This window comes from Saccostrea cucullata, unplaced genomic scaffold (assembly GCF_032062105.1).
Source record: "Saccostrea cucullata isolate Sc308-1 unplaced genomic scaffold, CSIRO_AGI_Scuc_v1 ctg861, whole genome shotgun sequence".
Classification (NCBI taxonomy): Eukaryota; Metazoa; Mollusca; class Bivalvia; order Ostreida; family Ostreidae; genus Saccostrea; species Saccostrea cuccullata.
The window spans coordinates 590,957-610,579 of record NW_026935377.1 but is presented as its reverse complement, the minus strand read 5'-3'; the positions used below and the strand labels follow the sequence as shown (position 1 = coordinate 610,579).

At 32.1% G+C, this 19,623-nt stretch overlaps 1 protein-coding gene across 2 annotated transcripts in view; it reads left to right on the top strand.

Moving 5' to 3' along the window:
• The window catches only part of LOC134242610 (hypoxia-inducible factor 1-alpha-like), a 40,459-nt gene that overhangs the window by 7,305 nt on the left and 13,531 nt on the right, over positions 1 to 19,623 (top strand). The window contains exons 1-5 of one of the 2 annotated variants that reach the window (XM_062724713.1): positions 8,166 to 8,305; positions 12,974 to 13,173; positions 13,790 to 13,920; positions 17,938 to 18,129; positions 18,545 to 18,735. In XM_062724713.1, the coding sequence (XP_062580697.1) occupies positions 8,295 to 8,305; positions 12,974 to 13,173; positions 13,790 to 13,920; positions 17,938 to 18,129; positions 18,545 to 18,735 (725 nt within the window). In that variant the 5' untranslated portion in view covers positions 8,166 to 8,294. Of the gene's footprint in view, positions 1 to 8,165; positions 8,306 to 12,973; positions 13,174 to 13,789; positions 13,921 to 17,937; positions 18,130 to 18,544; positions 18,736 to 19,623 lie in introns of those variants that run through there. The other variant, XM_062724712.1, reaches the window with a different exon arrangement.

Genomic DNA, 19,623 nt, shown 5'->3' with positions numbered 1-19,623 from the left:
CTAATGCGATCCATCTCTCCCGCTGAAGGTCCATGATTGATTTCTCAGGTGAATTTTACATTAAAATATCTATTAATTACTTGAAAGCCCTTAACGAAGCTGCAGACTCAGTACATTGCACACTGTGTTATCTGTGGTCCATTTTCGTAATAGACGTGTCATCTGTATGATTGGTTCCCGGCCCTTCATCTTAAAGCAATAGGTTTCTGTTGGTTAACATCCTTAATGGCCGTCAAACACGAGGAAAGTCGATTTGTTCATAGAGGAATTCTCTCGATTTTCCGTCTTGTTTTGGTTCGAGATACGTTGCAGAAAAGTTACAGCAATATATTGTGTCCTAAGACCTGTTTTACAGAAGAAATAGTACGACTACAAGCAAAAAACTATATATGATTATAAAATTTTGAAAAAATCAATTATTCTGTTAATTTGTCAGAGTGAAAATATCTTGCGACACTCATTTTAAAAAAAAATTAATCTATTTTCTATAAAATGTTAATTTGAAAGTTATGAACAAAATTAGATTTTAGTCTTTAGTTGCATAAGTTCCTTTGTAAAACGGGCCCCTGATATTTCAAAATGTTAGCCAGACTGCAATTCTTTGATATTCATGAGTTTTGGCTTAATAAGTAGAAAATTATACAAAGGAGAAGGGGGAAAAAGTTTTAAATTACTTTGACACCCAGTAAGTGTGTAGAAGATAATTAACAGTATTCGGGATTTCATTTTAAAAATTTAAATTCGGTGACAGGTGTGGAGTTCTTTTGTATTTCATACAATAAGGAGAACAAAAAAGACAGAAAAATATGAGTTGTTCGAATTACGGAAAAATGTACATGCGTATTGAGAGGCTTCATAATATATGCATACGATATAGAATAAATGAAAGCTTGTGTCCTTTATTGCTTTTTCACACTTAGATCATCATATTTAATGTAGAAAAAAAATACAGCGTATTAATTTTCTTCATTCAGCATGTACGGTAAATCTATTATTTATCGGTATTTAGAATTGCCATGCGAAAGTTTGATTATTTACATGTACCTCCATCCCAAGCCTAACAGAGGTTTTGTTTTCTTTTCATTGCCTGTCTGTTTGTTTGTGCTTGTTCATGCGATCAGGAAAATTATGCACAACCTAGGAAGGATATGGGTTGCTGCAAAGCTTTAGCTCTCTGGGTGAAATAATTTGGATAGACAGACCAGAGAGCTACAGTTCCACAGATAAAGTAAAGATGGGGTATAGTTAAGTAGAGTCAATAGTGCTGTGCGATATTACCGGTTAACCAGTGTATCCCGATTTTGTTCTTCACAATACGTATCGCGGTATTATTTTGTGAATACCGGTTCGGGTTCGATATCCTATAAATTGTTACAAAAAGAGTTATTTGCCCCTTTCAAGGTAAAATATTGCGGCAAGCAACGTGAGAAGTTTGACCGGAAACCAGAGACATGTCTATCAGAAATGAAAAGACGACAACTGTTACATGAAAGCCCTTCATGTTAAAGCAGAATCTGAATATTACATTTTGATTCTTAAAGTTGTGCCACAAAAACTTAGCTTGCCACTTGCGTACACACAACGCGATCAGGCAGTTGTAATATCAACTCGAGAATACATGGAATTTGAGTTTTTGTTTTCTTTTAACATTGATGAAAAGCAAAATTTATTAAAAATTTTATATTGTGATATATTGCAATACAAAATATAATATTGATCACGATACGATTTTTCAGCCGCGATACCCAGCTCTAAGAGTCAACACTTTTATGATTATTAAGTTAGGACAAAATTAGAAACTACTTTGGAGGAAGATCTAGTTATCTTTATAGAATTAAAAAGAAAGAGATGTTAATTTTTTGTCAAGAAAATTCTCATCTTATTTTTTGGAGGCAAAATATTTTAAGATCAGCTGTTTTTAGATCTATATCAATACAGCTTAAATTCTTAATTAGTGATTGAGAAGATACGTTGAAACATTCAACTAATCTTATTAAAGTCTAGGTGATACAAGTGATTCATCGACATGTTCATTGAAAAGATTAAATAGGCTTTGTTGTCTAGATTTTCAGAAAACAACGCACCTAATTTCTCCTCTTTTAACTATTTAAGGACAAATTTTGGTGAAATGAAAAAAAAATTAACCAATGAGAGAGTATTACGTACTAGTACATGTATTGTGTTAAGTCTTAAAAACTTATTGTACTAATAGTAATACACAGACAAAAGTTCTTTTAGCTTGAGGAAGGTTAAGAGAAAAAAAAACTTCCTATTTTGCTAACTATATACACACAATATTTATTATATTATCATAATTATGTGTGTAAACAGAAGTAAAAGCCTTGTGCATTTATAAATAACACATTGTTTGCTTCTGTGGAGGAAATTTACATTTATTAAGCATAAACAAATTATTAAGGATTTTATTTTTAGCTTGTTTTCCCATTTGTCAAATATTTTATGAGACGGTTCTGCATGACTGAATTACGGTCAAGAATGTTGTTTATTAATGCACAAACAAGTGCATCTGTGATGTTTATTTGACCCAGCATGCAACCTTCATTTTGTCGTAGTCGACTTGTTTTTGCCTTCTGTTTGATCACTGGCCTTGAAATCAAGGATGTATTTCATTTAGAATGTTTAGTCGTAAACTTACGAATTGTCCCTGGATTGATACTATAGCAATACCTTAAACAGAAATAATCCCTCTCATGCTATGCATGTTATCAGTAGGATATAGCCTGTGATTTAGAACAATGAGTACCAGTCTCGGGCAGGACGTAAAAAAACCGGATCAGGACCCCCCCAAAACACTGACAAAAAAATCTACCAGACTAGACAATGAATACCATAGACTGATAGGGAGTGCCCTAAAAACACTGCCAAAAAATTCTCACGGCGAGACAATGGTACAGACAGACTGAGAAGAGTACATTAAGGGTAGACCCAACACACCCCAGGCCAAGGTCTATGTTAGTCTTTGATTTACAACATTGTTTTTTCCAGTAATAAATAAAAATAATGAGTCTCACAGGGTCTCTCAAAGCTTGATATTTATAATGATTAACGATCGATTGATAAAAACTGTTTTTATTGAGGATGTTCATTTTTTATTTGATCCCCTCCAAAAAGCTTATTGATAATGGTTAAAGAGTTCATGTGGTCATCTATAATCATGGGAAAAAAAATTAAGTTTTTTTTTAAAAATTATTTTATCATATATTAACTGACTTACTCTTAAAACTGTAACATGAGCCGGCCTGGTTTAAGATATTTATACCAGTGTTTAATTCTACACATTAAATTAATCATTTCTGAATAAACCATCACATTGGCATTGATTTTTGACTGAAAACAGTGAACACATTTTTATCATTGATGACATTTAAAGTAATTATGTTCTATATAAACAAGTAAACATGCTTTTAATTTTGGAGCAGAAGTATGCACATTAAAAAAAAATAAGTAGAAACATGGCCCAGAAAAACAATTCAATAAACATTTAAATTAGGACTTGGTATATTAAGCAAGGAATTTCAAATTGTGATGTGCTGCAATATCTTTAACTGTATTGCCGCGATATATTATAATTGTATTTAAATATATGATATTTCCATTAACATCCGGCAATTCTTATTTTTCAGTAAGCCTCCATTTATAACCAGTTAAGTGTCTAACTATTGTAAACTAATTTAACTTAAGTTGAAATGAAAAGTATTGTACATTGTAACAAAATGCAACTGTCTTTTAGTAATGGCACAGTTGAAAACATTTCTGGCATCTTAAAATTTTACTTTAGAAATCCCAAACCCAAGCATTTTGCTGGTAAATCAGTACTGAGGAAATGTACGGTAATACGCTATTTTTGGTCAATAAATCACAATATATCGATTGGAATATTGATATTCTGATGGCAACAGTGGGAAGCATTAACTGCAGTAATAAACCTGAATTTTCTATGATGTAAATTTTGCGTTTCTAACAACTAACAAGAGTATTTTTAAAGTTTATCATGTTTATAGATAATGATGATGGGTGGGTATTTTCAGATACTTTTTCCTCTAATTAGCGAAACCCCATTTGTGTCTGGTGTTAAAATGTCAGAGAATGACGCGATCAGTGTTATTATTAAGACTGTTATTTAAATGTTTCTCTACATCGAGATAGTAAAGCTTGTAAACTTTGGAATCAGTTAACACCTGTAAATAAGTTCTAATATGAAGATAAAGATCAGGGTTATAAATAAATTCACTAATCCATATATGTGTTTTCTAGATCCAAATATATGTATATTTTTCCATTTCTAATTTTTCTCTCTGTGATAACTCTTTGAAAGTTAGCGGAGTTAATTTCTTGATAATTTTACCAGAATGTAAATTAGGCAGGTCAATAGGTCAGAAGCTAAGGAGACCTAATATGCATGCAAATCTCGTGCACATCTGTCTCTGAGTCTGCAATAACGCTAAGGAGGCCAAATATGCATGAAAATTTTGTGCGACTGCCATTGTGTTTGCATGACGTCAGTGGGCGAGGACTATTGAAATTGGCATGGGAATCCTCGTGTAATTTAAATCTATGTCTACATTTATCTAAATCTACAATTTTATTTCACAATGAAATGGAAATATAAGGAATTACAGTCTAGTTAGTATAGTATGCCAGGGGCATCAACAATAGTGGGAAACATGGGATAATTTATTCAAAACGGGCTTTGCCCGTTATGCAAATTATCCCATGTTTCCCACTTTTGTTGATGCACTGGCACACTTTACTAACTTAAGACAGTGATTCCTTAAATATTTAGATTTTCAAGTTTTCTTTCAGAATTATTGAAACATATCTATTCTGATCGATGAATTCAGGGTTGTCCCTCAAGACTGGGGGCTGGGGATTATTCCCACCTATAATGACAAAATCACTCAGTTATTCTGTGTTATAATAATAATAATAATAATAATGCTTTATTTAGAGAAGGTAACCCGATTAGTACCAGGTACTATTCTTCCCCGGGGCTTTCTAATTTCAAACAACATATTACATAAAATGATACAATCAAAGATAAAACATGTAGAGTTCGTTAGTGCATAATGTAATGTACATCTAAATGAGATATAGATTCAAAATTAATAAAGAAGTCAATATTAATTGTTCAACATGTTCAAGAGACATTGTCTTAAACAATAGTAATAGTCAAACATCTTGTACAAAGGACATATTCAAACATTTATTTACATACGTTGGCTAATTATAATTTTTTCTACATTTCGTCTAAAAATAGGTAAGGTTGGTGATAATTTTATATGTAATGGTAGGTTATTCCATAAATTTACACCTGAATATTGAATAGAATTTGTAAATAAAATTGTTCTATGTTTTGGTAAACGAAGATTATAATTTAATTCTGAACGTAAGGAATAGGAATCATTGCTATGAAAAACAAAAAGGTCCTGGAGATATTCGGGGCTCATACCATAAAAAGTTTTGTACAATAAAATACACTTATGTAGAGTGACTAATTCAAATACATTTAGCCATCCCAGTTTTTCAAACAATGGTTTTGATTGTTCGTCGGGTGCTGCATCAAGAATAATTCTAGCAGCCCGTTTCTGAAGTTTATGAATTCTTTCAATGCTAGTTTTAGATGCATTGCCCCATATTGTAAGACAATAGTTTATTGAAGGCAAAATATATGCATTATAAAAAAGTTTTCTGGTATTTAATGGAAGAAATTTCTTAATTTTACGGAGTGTAAATAACTTGTATGTTAAGGATTTACAAACTGAATCTACATGATAATTATAATGAAGATTTTGATCTATATAGACACCTAAGAGTTTTTCAACATTAACATTTTCAAGCTTTTCTCCAGAAATTTCTGTATTAAGTTCTGGAATATCTAATTTTGACCTTTTTTGTTGTGTACACATAAGCATAGATTTTGATTTGTTCGTGTTCAGAATAATTTGGTTCTGTAAACACCAGTTTTCAATTTCGCATAAATCATAATTCAAAAATGTTTCAATATTATGTACATTGTTATCAGATAAATGCAGAGTTGCATCTGCAAACATATCAATATTACAGTGATTGACACATAGGGGGAGGTCATTTATGTACAATAAAAATAGCAGTGGACCTAAAATAGATCCCTGGGGCACCCCTGCTGTGATAGGTAAGATATCAGAAGAACATGCACCAATTTTAACACTTTGGGTTCTTTCATTTAAATAAGACTGAAACCATTTAATTGTAAGTGAATCAAAGTTATAGTGCCTCAATTTCTCAATTAAGAGATCATGACTGACTAAATCAAATGCTTTACTGAAATCTAGAAATGCTATGCCAGTGAGATTCCCTTGATCCATTGCATGCAACCAGCTGTCAGTAAGTTTGGTTAGTGCCGTTTGGCAAGAGTGGAATTCCCTAAAGCCACTCTGTGAGTTTGTAATGAGGTCAAAAGCTCTGGTGAATTCACGTACTTGATTAGCAACATGTTTTTCAAAAATTTTTGATAAAGTCGGTAAGATTGATATTGGTCTGTAATTACTTGGATCATTTTTATCGCCCTTTTTATATATAGGGGTGACTTTAGCTTGTTTCAGATGCAAAGGAAAGATGCCATTAGTAATGCTAGTGTTAATTAGATGAGTTATAGGCTTAGAAATTATATCAGCAGAGAGTCTTAAGAGGCGGGGACCAATGAAATCTATACCTGCCGATTTATTAATGTCAAGTTTGCATAGCATTGAGAAGACCTCGTCTTGTCTTATAGGAAGTAAGCTAAATACATTTTCATCATTAAGTTTTGACTTTGTGAATTCTTTCAACTTTTCTGGTTTAAAGTTACGCTTTGGTAATTCATTTAATAAATTGCTAGAAATTTTTGTAAAGTGTTCATTAAAAACATTGACAATACCTTGTGTATCGTTAATTTCTGATCCGTTGTCCTTAATATGAGTAGGAAAAAAATATTTTGGCTTTGAGGATAAATGGTTCAGATAGCTCCAGAGTTCTTTAGGATTAGAGCTCTCCTCAATAGCTGATTTATATGATATATACAGGGGACTTGGTAATTTGATTTCCCGCATTACTCTGGTATTCCCCCTCAATTCCCTGTTAGGAGAGGAACCCCAACCCCCCTTTTTATACTTTTTATGTTCTCGCTGGTATTTCAAATTTTAGGGTTAATCTTGGATGATGTTATTTTGCAGTCTTATAACATAACTACATGTAGATGGCAGAAAGAGAATTATTATAGCTGGAATAGAGGTTAATATATCATTTGATTCTTACAAATCTTTTGAATTTGTGAGACTCTGTAAATGTAATGGTCTGTTAATTAATTGTCAGAAAATTATATTTTCTTTAGAGAATTAGACCCCCCCCCAAAAAAAAATACATAAAATGAAAACAAAATAGCTGTGTGAATTTTAAACATGTTAAAGATCATCACAAATGACATCCTTACAGATAGACAATTTTCTCAAGAGAGAGAGATTTTATGGTAATTAGTGTGACATTATGTCAATGGTCATCTGGCAATTTGAATGGTAATCTTGACTAGATGATTTTATTACATGGTTTTATCTGTGATGATTTCAATGGTAATTTGTGTCCATTTTTAATGGTATTCTGTGATGATTTTAATGGTAATCTTTGATGATTTTAATGGTATGATAATTAATGCTGTGACAATATTAATGGTATTATCTGTGATAGATTTTTTGGTTTCCTCTCTCCCCGCCAGATTTAAATGAATCAACAACCAATATAGAAAACCATTGTTGATCAGTATTCAGTAATCATGCCTATTAGATTAAAGTAGTTCTAAGAGTTATGATATGGTAAATTAAAAACAATAACTAAACAACCCAGGAAATTATTGTTTATAATGTGTCTGTTTCTTGGTCCCCTACCACCCCCTCATAAAACCCAGAGGTGGTTTTATTTTCCCAGTAAATGAATGGCAGCTTCTAAATCTGCTTGATCAGAAGTCTCCTGGGTTAGAATCCCTCATAAGACACTGAAAATATCTGATTTATACTTGAGAAAGTCGGAGAGAAAAGATTGCAATGCAAAATGTCAAATGAGCAGTAGATTGTGTTAGCACCGCTAATTAGCCTTTAATATTGGAGATCAAAACACTGATAGCCAATACAGTCTACAGCATAAAGTCAGCTGATCCTCGGAGTGTCGCGGGTGTAAATTACTTCATATGTATAAAGTCTCTCTGGGCTTTGGATTGAAGTAAAACATTTTTCTTCTGGTTTGTGTGGAACTTTATTTTCTCAAAAATGCCATACAAGTAAGTCTAGATTTAACAACAAAAATTCAGATCAAAGAGATCTTGAGTTTTTCAAATTTCTTTTTTTTTTTTTTTGAGGAATTTTAAATTTTCTCATTATAAAAATGTAAATTTCTCTAGGTTCTCATTTAATTATTACCATGGTAATTGTTGTGGCTGTGAATTAATTAGTCTTTTGGCTGTTAAAACTTAAACATGTTAAAAGAATTGCTTTGAAGTATATTTGATTGTTTATACATGTATTGATTAGATAACTGAATTACGATTAAAAATGAAAAACAAGCAACAATTTAGACTAATTGAATATGTTTATAGCCTTATTTGAGGAGGAGTTGTTTTTTCTTCTTTTTTTGTGGATTATATTATATATGGCAGGGCTGAATCCTTACTGGAATCTTTATTATCATATTCCTTTAATAAACAGAGGAATTTTAATGTGTTTTGTCAGTTTGAGGATGACTATGAAGATTTTGTTGGACTGTAATAAAATCCAGCCACCTCCGTACTCCAATGTCAGATGTGGAATTAATTTAAAAAGTAATTTTATTCCACCAGTATAGATCTTAGACATTATGGATTTCCAAATGGCCGTGAAAATTAGGTCAAACTTCAGAATGAGTTAATTTGTCTGGAATACAGTATTGACCTGGTTATTTTTTTCTCTGTGTTATGTGTGGACACAATTCTATTGTGGAATGGCGTTGAATTGGAAGATATATATGAATTACCCTGTAAATTAAACTTGCAGGTATATTTGATTCCTAATTTTAATATCCCTCGGAAAGTTTCCGGTCCCATTACCGGCAAACTGTCAGATATATTCCTATCCTAAGTCAAGTTCTTTGGTGAAATGCTTTTAAAGTCTTGATTAATTCCTTAGAAATGTATGTTACAACAAAAGTAAAATAATACTTTTAAATAGATCCAGCAATCAGTGAGGATTTAATGCAAAGAATTAATCATGTTAAAGATAGTGTTGTTACGATAGTCGCCGACTATCGAAAAATAATCGTTTGAAGGCCCAGATCGGCGACAATCGATTGTAAAAATTATCATCGATAGATAGCTATATTTTTCAAGCCGAGCAGGTTTAACTTTTATATTCACCAAAGGGATATCACTCTAATCGGCGGTAAACAAAATGGCGAACGTGCATGGTGAAGAGGTTGACGCCGAATTATATCCATATCCTATTAAAAATACTTCTCAGGATGAATAAATTTAACCTTCTTTAATAGTTCAAATTATCGCTTATATAATTGATTGTGTTCTTCCGATTCAATTTGATAATCGATAGTAAAATTTGTCCGATTTTAAAACACTAGTTAAGGATCAATTGCATGGTACCTTGTAAAAGCTTTTTTTTTTTTTTATCTGAAACAGCTCCTGCATGCAGAATAAGAAACATGAAAGTCCTTGTACTAACAGTTCAAAAGTAATGGTCAAGGTTTTAAGTTTTTTTTAAGTGTGTCAAACTCTATAAGGTCAAGGTCAGAAGGTCAAATAGTTTTATATCCATTGAAAGATCTTGTCATACTGTATACAGGGTTATTTTCGCCCCGTCTTATTTTCGCCCTTTCACACTTGCAAACAATTTTGCCCCGTCTTAAATTCGCCCAGTCATAGTTTTGTTTAAAAAATTATACTGTATTCTTTGAATTCGCCCCGTTTTAAATTCGCCCAAATGATAGTAAGGTGAAAGGGGCGAAAATAAAACGGGAGCGAAAATTTCCCTGTATACAGTAGTGAATACTCATGTGAAGATTGAAATCCCTAGCACAATCTATTCAATTGAAAATGTATTTCCAAAGTTAAAGTTAAAAATTTTCATTTACAAAAGTAGGACAAGCTGCAAGGTCAATGTCTCCAGGTCAATTTTTGTGGTAGCCGCAGAAATTTCTTGTCACAAAGAATACACCTTTGAAATACGAAAGCTATAGCCAAGCCCACTCAAAAGTTAGGGCAAATGTTAAAGCTTTTGCAGACAAATGAACAGTCACAGCTAGAGCAAAAACTACAAATCTTGGATTACAGAGGCATAATGAGTAAATGATTAATAAAAAGTTTACAATTAAAAATACACGGTAAGTAGAAAAGTATAATCCCAGATTCTTTTTTTTAAGTTTTGGGAGGAATTTTGTGAAGGAACTTTTAATATGTACATCACTGTACTAAATCTACTAATCATATTTTATTTTCATGAAAACCAAAAATATACTTGAAGTTTTTTATAGGTCGATCAGTATTCTCATTACCATGGTAACTAAAGTTGTTAGACGGTAAACTTATGTTCTGAATTCCATGATAATCATGTTAGCATTGTTATTACCGGTAACAGAAAAGAAAGTCATCATTTGAGATTTTGATTGGACAACCTTAAATTATTAGATATTTCCCTGTTCATCTGTTACTAAAATAAAAAAAAGTATTGAGAAGTAAAACTCAGAAGACTAAAAATTGGTAAAAGTTCAGCATATTCAAACATAAAAAAATGGAAGAATTTAAGAAAAATAGTCTTCATGGTAACCATGGCAACAAAGAAAATACTGTTAATTGTTTTGATGTAAAGCCATATTAGGTGACATGATTTTTTCATGCAGTTAATTAACACTCAATTTTTATCTGATTTAGAAAATATTTTTCAAATAATAATTAGATGCTGTCAAAAAAGCTTGCCCCGGCCATTACTAACTACACTGTAGAAATTTTGAGAAAATTATTTTGTAGAAATGATGTGCATGTAACTATAGAAACTCAACAGTATTTTCAAATGTAGAAACTAAACTATTATGAAAGATGCAACTAATACACTGAAGACTCGATCAGTTTAGGGTATTGGATTTGGTCAATGGTGCTGGCTATTTTAAGAAGCCAGTTTGCAGTTATATATGAACATTGTGTGAAAGACACTTGATTTCTTTCATTCTAAATTAATCTTTCTGTATAGAGTTCGGGGGCTTTGATTCCGGCATTTGAGTAGATAATAAGAAATCTATGAGTGCGGCCATATTAAATTTCACCCCATTTCCTCCATAAACTCTACGTAATATGCTACAAAGTGCAACTTTCACACCTCCTTTGCATGTGCTACAATTAACTTTTTTTCCCTAATTTTTTTTTTCAAAAAAGAAAGTGAATCACTCCTTTTTGGGTGGGCTCCTTTGTTACCATGGTAACAGATAAAATGAGGTTAAAACATGACTGACCCATGATCAGGAATATATAGTGCTAGAGGATAATGTGATTATGAATTTTAAGCTCTTATTTTATTGCAGTTATAGGTTAACATCTTCACTTAGTCTATGATTTACATCTGAAATTTCATGCAGTTATGTCAGATGTTGATATTGCGTTTGTACCAAATTGCACTTCAATTCATAACTATCAGATTGCAGTTACTAATTACGCAATTTTTGTTTCTTTTGCGTTGGAAATTTTTTGTTATAAGATTCTATACATGTAACAAGTTCTTATCTAAAAAAAAAATTATGACATGCTTTCAGTAATTTTGCTTTCAGCATGGGATTACTTAAGTGTTTCAGTATGATTGATAAAAGAGACAGAAACTTTATAATAATCTTAAGTTTTTGGACCAATCCCTTTGATAATATCCTCAAAAATTAAAAATTCAAAACAAAAAAACATATTTTTGTTTTCTTCTCCTTGTTACTGAACTTGTGTCCGATCCTTTTGACTTTGTCAATAAAATATGTTCAATTCATTTTAGCAATTTCTGAAGATCAATTTCTTACTGTAAATTCTGTGAATTCCACATTTGTCTTAGGCTTTTGACATCATGGACATAATTGTTGGGGATTTGATTTGAGCTTCATGTCTGATGTTTAAATTATCTTTACGAACTTTTAAAGTACATGTCTATAAGTGGTGGAAGAAATAAAAGAAAATCTATAAATAAGGGCAGTAGATTGGATTGTTTGATAAGTGTTGTGGTCTTAGAGCGGAATTTGACTCTTGACCCCAAGTCTATAAATGGACAGAGATTGAGAATTGTCAATTGAAGGCAGTGTTAATATGGTTAATAATGTCTATTTATATGAACAGCTACTGTGTTAAAAAAAAATGATTGGTTACCACTTATAGCGAGAATTAATTTATTTTCCTTCTTTTAGATGGTGTGTAATAGGTGATTTCTATTGAAATTAAAATATTTAAGGAATGAAGTGGTTTATAGAACAAAATGTTAAAAATATTAAGACAATATCTCCTTTAAAGATGAATTCAAATTGTATATATTTTATAAAGTCAACTTGAAGCAGATCGATTGATATATTTTTTTACGTAAGTCATTGTGATGTTGGAAACACAGTTTATATAATAATATAAACTACTGTAAACCAACTTTTATTTGCGTGCGACAAACATTCGCGATTTTCGCGACCTACCTTAAGTCGCGAATATTAATCGCCGTGAACCATTTATTTTGCTTCGTTTTTGAGACAATGTGTCCTTATTCGTGAAAAGTAATCGCCGCGGATTGATTTCAAACTAACGAATCGCGAATAAAAGATGACGCGAATAATAGTTGGTTTACAGTAATTTTCATCTAATCAAATAAGGCAGGTTACGACCAGAATTAAATTATATAGTAATATTTTTTTCCAGAATTTAGAATTCAATTATAATAATTTCGTTTGTGATTCTTTTTAGGAATTCGGAGAAGAGAAAGGAGAAATCTCGGGATGCAGCACGCTGTCGCCGCGGGCGGGAGACAGAGATTTTCTCGGAGCTGGCGGACCAGATCCCGCAGTATAGCGGGGGTCACAGTTCACTGGATAAGGCCTCTATAATGAGACTCGCCATCAGCTACCTGAAAGTCAGTAAAATAATGGAGACACAGCGGAACAACAGTAAGTGGTACCACAGTAAATTTCTTGTTACTTACAAGTTTATTTTCATGTTCTCACTTGAGACTTTCTGATACAGAAATTTTCACTCCATTAAAAGCAGCAAAAACAGTAAAACTCATTTATCAAGAAATTAAAACCTGCAGGATTTGAAGCTGCAGATCTGTTTCTTGCTGGTCTGAATGGATGACCATGGAGCTACAGTGCTGCCTAGCTGCAATAATGGGGGAGAGGAATATATCAGATTAAAAAATATGAGAGGACTACATTATTGCAGCTTTCTCATTACCATCTATAGAAAATAAGGTGATGCTGAAATTTTCTGATATTCAGCATCTTGTTTAATAAACTGTATACAGGGAAATTTTTGCCCCTGTTTTATTTTCGCCCCTTTCGCCCTCTTCCTGATTGGGTGAATTTAAAACGGTGCAAATTCAAATTACACAGCATTATTTCTTAAACAAAACTATGACTGAGGGAATTTTAAATGGGGCAAAATTGTTTGCAAGTGCAAAAGGGCGAAAATAACACGGGGCGAAAATAACCCTGTATACAGTATACTCTGTGAGGATTTGATACCAGTGTTTGTTCTGAAATATAGATTTTTTTCTGTTTTTAGGACATGCCCCATGTGAGGAGTTTGATTCTCTGTACAGTAAAGCTCTGGATGGATTTGTGGCCATCTTGTCTAACGAAGGCGACCTTGTCTACATCTCCGAGGGAGTCTCCAAATACCTGGGCATTCAACAGGTGAGAGTTTATAGGTCAACTTGTCAGTAGGAGACACAGGATGGGGGGGGGGGGGTAGGTATAGCGTGGTGATTTAGAGGTATGGAGTAGTAGTTATAGGTATAGACATATAATCTTGAGAAGGGGATGGAGGTTTAAGTGTTCACTTTTCAGGTGGAATCACAAAATGTGTCACATGAACTGTGTATAAATAACTCTTTTTAACTGCAACCTTGAAGAGGGGAAATGATTAGGGCATCTGATTAATAACATTTAAAGACTTTAATATTAATTTGCATTAAAGAGTTGATGAGATTTCTAATCAGTTTGTGCAGCTGTATACAGGTTGTCTGTAGTCAAATCAAGGTTATAAATTTACTTTGAGGAAGTGTTAGCCAAGTTATTGATGTCTGTTGGTCAGCCGGGAATAGATTTCATGTTTATGTCGTAATTTTCTTAATGATGTTTTTAAGAAATGTGCAAGTCACCATGAATGGCCAAAAAACACAAGACAAAAATCAAAAAGATGCACCAAAAACAATTCTCAGGACAGGGTCAATAAACTGATGGAAGCCACTGGATCTCCCTCATTATCTGAACGAGCTCTCCATAGTCCATTAAATAGAAACAAAGTATTGTATGGGAATCGTTTGATCGAGGGAATCACAGAACTAGCTGTAGGGTCCGAGATTTATAACTCTCAGAGCTGATCTTGACTAGAACTCCCATCCAAATCTGACAGTGTACAGCTATTTTGTTTTTTTAAACTGATTTTGGACTATTTGATGAACAGAGATCTTTTAATTATACTAGTATCTAATCTGCTACATGATAAATTAGAATATTTAATGAGCTACAGAACAATTGACACTAATGTTTGATGGATTACTCATTTCATTAATTTTATTCATAGAGTTATTGACCACAAAGGTTAATGATAGACCAGTGCATCACAGCAATGATTATTCAAAGGAGACAAAATTTTATTGCCATTAAAGAGATTAATTTTTTTCTTTTTTAGTCAGGGACAAACTAATATTGTTTGGTCTTTTTGCATTTCCATGAAAATTAAAATAAGCTGGCCTGAAATACAATACTATGAAATGCAGATATAAACTTTCTAAGGACCCCCTTTCCTTGATTTCTGATTATGTATTATTCAGGAAGCAAGTGCTCCTAATAATAAACCAGAACTATGCATAAACATGAAAACCAAAGGAAATATGAGAGAAATTATAATTTCTCTGTATAATATAGACCATATTCAAAATTTTAAAATTTTAAGGTTAACACTTAACCTCAATCCTCTTTCCTCTTCGTTTTACTGACCAGTCTATACCTATAACTACCATGTTTTCCTCTCAATTTTAATTTTAATTTCAAATTTAATATTTATTAAAATTACTTTTAGTGACAATTCAAGGATTTAATTGAGGTAGAAAAATGTTAAATAACAGGGTACATGCATGTTTGTGGTTATATATATATATATATTCTCTTGGAGTGATTTTTTTTATTGTGTCCATGCAGTATTAAAGCTATTAGTAAACCTGTACATGTAGAGTTCTAGAGTTGCATATGTTGGGATAACAAATCTGAGCTTTAATTCTTATAAGAGTGTTTGGTTAGCAAATCCATGTAACCCAGAAAAAAATAGAAAAATGGCGGGATAGCATGAGATTTCCGACGCGTCTTAGAATTAACGAGTTCTAATTCCCGTACTTCCTGTCTGCGGGGCTTATTTAATGTTGATGACTTATAGATTCTTAGTTAATGAATGAGAGTTTGTTGTGTAACGGTGAGAAAAAAACCAGGTTAATCCAAAAATGGACTTCCATTTTATAACCAGGTAGCGGTATTAATTTAAACTGTCCTGTTTTGAGGTCAACTGTGTTTTACTGAAACGAATTGATATATGTCATTGATACAAAAGTCTATGCACCTTTGTAATGTAGCATTATATTTTGATATCAGGGAAATACTAAACTCGGGTTCAATTATATATGTCACCAGGTATATTGTTGTTGCGGTTTTAATGTAAACAAATATGTTTATATACCTCAGTCTATTTTTGACTTTCAGGTAAATTAACCAATTTTTTTTACAAACAGGAAAAGGGGGAATTTGAAAAAGATATAATTTGAAATTATACATTTAGGAAAAAAAATCAATTTCACACCATTAAAAAATTGAATTTTCTGAACCAGACATTTTTAGTATCAAATAAAATAATTCATTATGAAAATAGGCAACATATGGAATACCGGATATAAATGTTTTTTGATGGCATTTATTCATAAATATAGTGATAACATACACATGTTATCTGTTTAATGCAACAGATTGCAAATTTCCCCTTGAAATCAAATTTCCATTGATGATATTTTTTCATTGAGAAAAAAAAATACAATTTATCAATAAGTGAACAGCTGTGAAAATTTATCATGTTGCAAATTTATGAATGATGTTTATAAATATAACATATTGTATAATTTTGTTAAGTTAGCTTATAATGAATGCAAGTTTCGGAATTGATTGGATGTAATTAAAAGTTAATTAATTTTTTGTCAAAATGTCCAACTAGCTATTATTTTTTTTTACAGATTCAATATGCATTTAATGCTTAAAATATCAAATGTAGAAATACAGCTATAAACTTAAATGGTATATAAATCTAAAACACAGATCTCTCCAATATCAGTGATAACTGATAATTAAGTGAAAGTAATCTGGAAGTCCCTAACACGTTTTCTTCAACATGTTTAACTAATCCTTTACCCTCACTTAATCTTGAACCATTGGACATCTTTTTTTTTTCCTCAGTCCCATAGAGTTTAATATAACGAAATTTAACTGTACATGTATTTCATCTTGGAAGACTAAAATTATCAGGTGAGGGTATCCCAAATTCGCTAGCCAAGGGTTTCCGATCCGAAATCTATTCTGACTAGTAGATTTCGGATTGGAAACCCTTGGCTAGCAAGGATAGGGGTATCCAAGTGGTTAATTTTAATTCCAAGTTGTTAATTTTAATTCCAAGTTGTTAATTTTTAGCTCTACTGGTCAGAGACCAGAAGAGCTTATGCGATAGTAATGCGTCCGTCGTCCGTCCGTCTGTCTGTCTGTCTGTCCGTCTGTCTGTCTGTAAACAATTTTTCAAAATGCTACTCCTCCTACAGTTTTGGTCTGATTTCAGTATAACTTGGCACACAAGTAGACTACAATAAGATACATAATTCTGTGTATCGGTTTTTGATTTCGATGAACGGTGTTGCCATGGTTACTAAAAATAGAAAATTCTGTGAAATTCTTTCAAAATGCTACTCCTCCTACAGTTTTTGTCTGATTTCAATATAACTTGGCACACAAGTAGACTACACTTAGATACATAATTCTGTGTATCTGTTTTTGATTTTGATGAACAGTGTTGCCGTGGTTACTAAAAATATAAATTTCTGTGAAATTCTTTCAAAATGCTACTCCTTCTACAGTTTTAGTCTGATTTCAATATAACTTGGCACACAAGTAGACTACAATAAGATACATAATTCTGTGTATCAGTTTTTGATTTGGATGAACAATGTTGCCGTGATTACAAAAAATAGAAATTTCTGTGAAATTCTTTCAAAATGCTACTCCTTCTACAGTTTTAGTCTGATTTCAATATAACTTGACGCACAAGTAGACTACAATAAGATACATAATTCTGTGTATCGGTTTTTGATTTCGATGAACGGTGTTGCCGTGGTTACTAAAAATAGACATTTCTGTGAAATTCTTTCAAAATGCTACTCCAAATACAATTTTTAGTCTGATTATAATATAAATGTGGCATGCAAGTAGACTGCACTAAGAACATAAAGAGACTTAATCAAGGATCATTATTCTATTTATTGCTGTTGAAAAGTTTCAATTTCCAACTGCTTAAGTACTTTTCTCTTCGTTTGCTATAAGTACAAACCAGTAGAGCTTCAGTCTCGACAGAGACTTCTGGTAATTCCAAGTTGTTAATTTTATTTTCGGGGTGCTCCTTTACAGGTGGACCTAGTGGGGCAGTCCATCTACGAATTTGTCCACCCCTGCGACCATGAAGACATTACGGACATTTTCCACAACAACGGCCGAGACAAGAAAAAATCCAAAGATGCCCACCACACTTTCTTTGTCAGGATGAAATGTACCCTGACCAACAAAGGCAAAAATGTCAACCTTAAGTCGGCCACTTACAAGGTCAGTGTTTGTTTTAGAGATGTCAAATATTAAATTTCTTCTTTACGAAAAAATACATAAATACAAATAAACTTATATAAAAGATTGTGTAAAATTAAAGGTAGTCCATTGCAAGTACAAAAAGTTATTTTTTTGTAAAATTGGGCTGGCCGGATTACAACAAATTAGTGCTTCAGTAAATTTTCAAAACCATATAAAAGATAGCCATTTGTATTCTTTGATTATGAAGAGCATTTTTTTATATGTATTTCATGTAGTACCCTTATAATCATTAATCATGATAATTAACAACAATGCATAAGCTAACTTCAAGTCACATTTGACGTAACACAAAAATAGCTTAACAACATTAAATGCATTTAAGTATTGTAAATTTACGTTGAATTGTAAATTAATTTTTTATTCTGCTTGACAGGTAATGAAGTTTTCAGGGAAGCTGATTGAGGACAAGGTCAAGAACGAGTCAGGGGGAGAGGGGAACCCACCCTACCTGCTGGTGATTGGGGAACCCATACCCCACCCCTCAAACATTGAGATCCCCCTGGATAGAATGACGTTCCTCAGCAGGCACAGCATGGACATGAAATTTACGTACTGTGATGACAGGTAACCATGACAATTGATCATTTGTTTTCTTATATAGCCATAGTGACTATGAAATTTTTTTTTTAAGAAAACAGATGGGAAAAAACATATAATTTTGGTGTATAAAAAAAATATGACTTAGAATTATAGTCTGATAACTTACTTTATACAAAGTAAATTGTTTTTAGGGTATGTACGATATTTGGAATCTTCATGGTAGTATTTGTAAGATGTCACCAACACTGTAATCATAACATTTACTAGGCTTATATAAACCAAGATATTAATACATTACAAAATATATTCACATCAAATAATGATGTGTAGAAAATAATCGTAAGATTCTCTTATTAAGTAAATGAAACTGTGCAATTTATGTCATGTTAATGAATGTGTGGGAATTTTAATGGATAATTCCCAACTATAAAGATGTTAAAGCTTATGTAAAATGATATGTTATATAAATTATTCACCAATTCTTGAACCTGTGTCCTTAATGAAAACTTTGCAAAGATACATGTAGAAGAAAGAACTATGATTGTTAAGGAAGTTCTAAACACTAATGACATAGTTTTTATTCGAGTCTGGGAAAATTAAGTTAACGTGTATGTTAAGATTTTTACTTCATTTAAATGAATTAAGTTACCTGCTAAAATTTTTCCTATGAAGGATGCAAAAAGACAATGAACAGGAAATGCCTTTTTTTACATGTACTTATATTAGCAAAATACAATCATACAAAAATGTATTAAAGTACTTTATCTTTGTCTAAATATAATATTGAGAATATTTTAATCTATTGAAAACTTGTCATAAATTAAAGATACACCACAGGGCAGATCACTCAAACTGCATAAAACTATCCTACACTTAAAACTCCAGCATGCAGTGATATCGATATAGCAATTT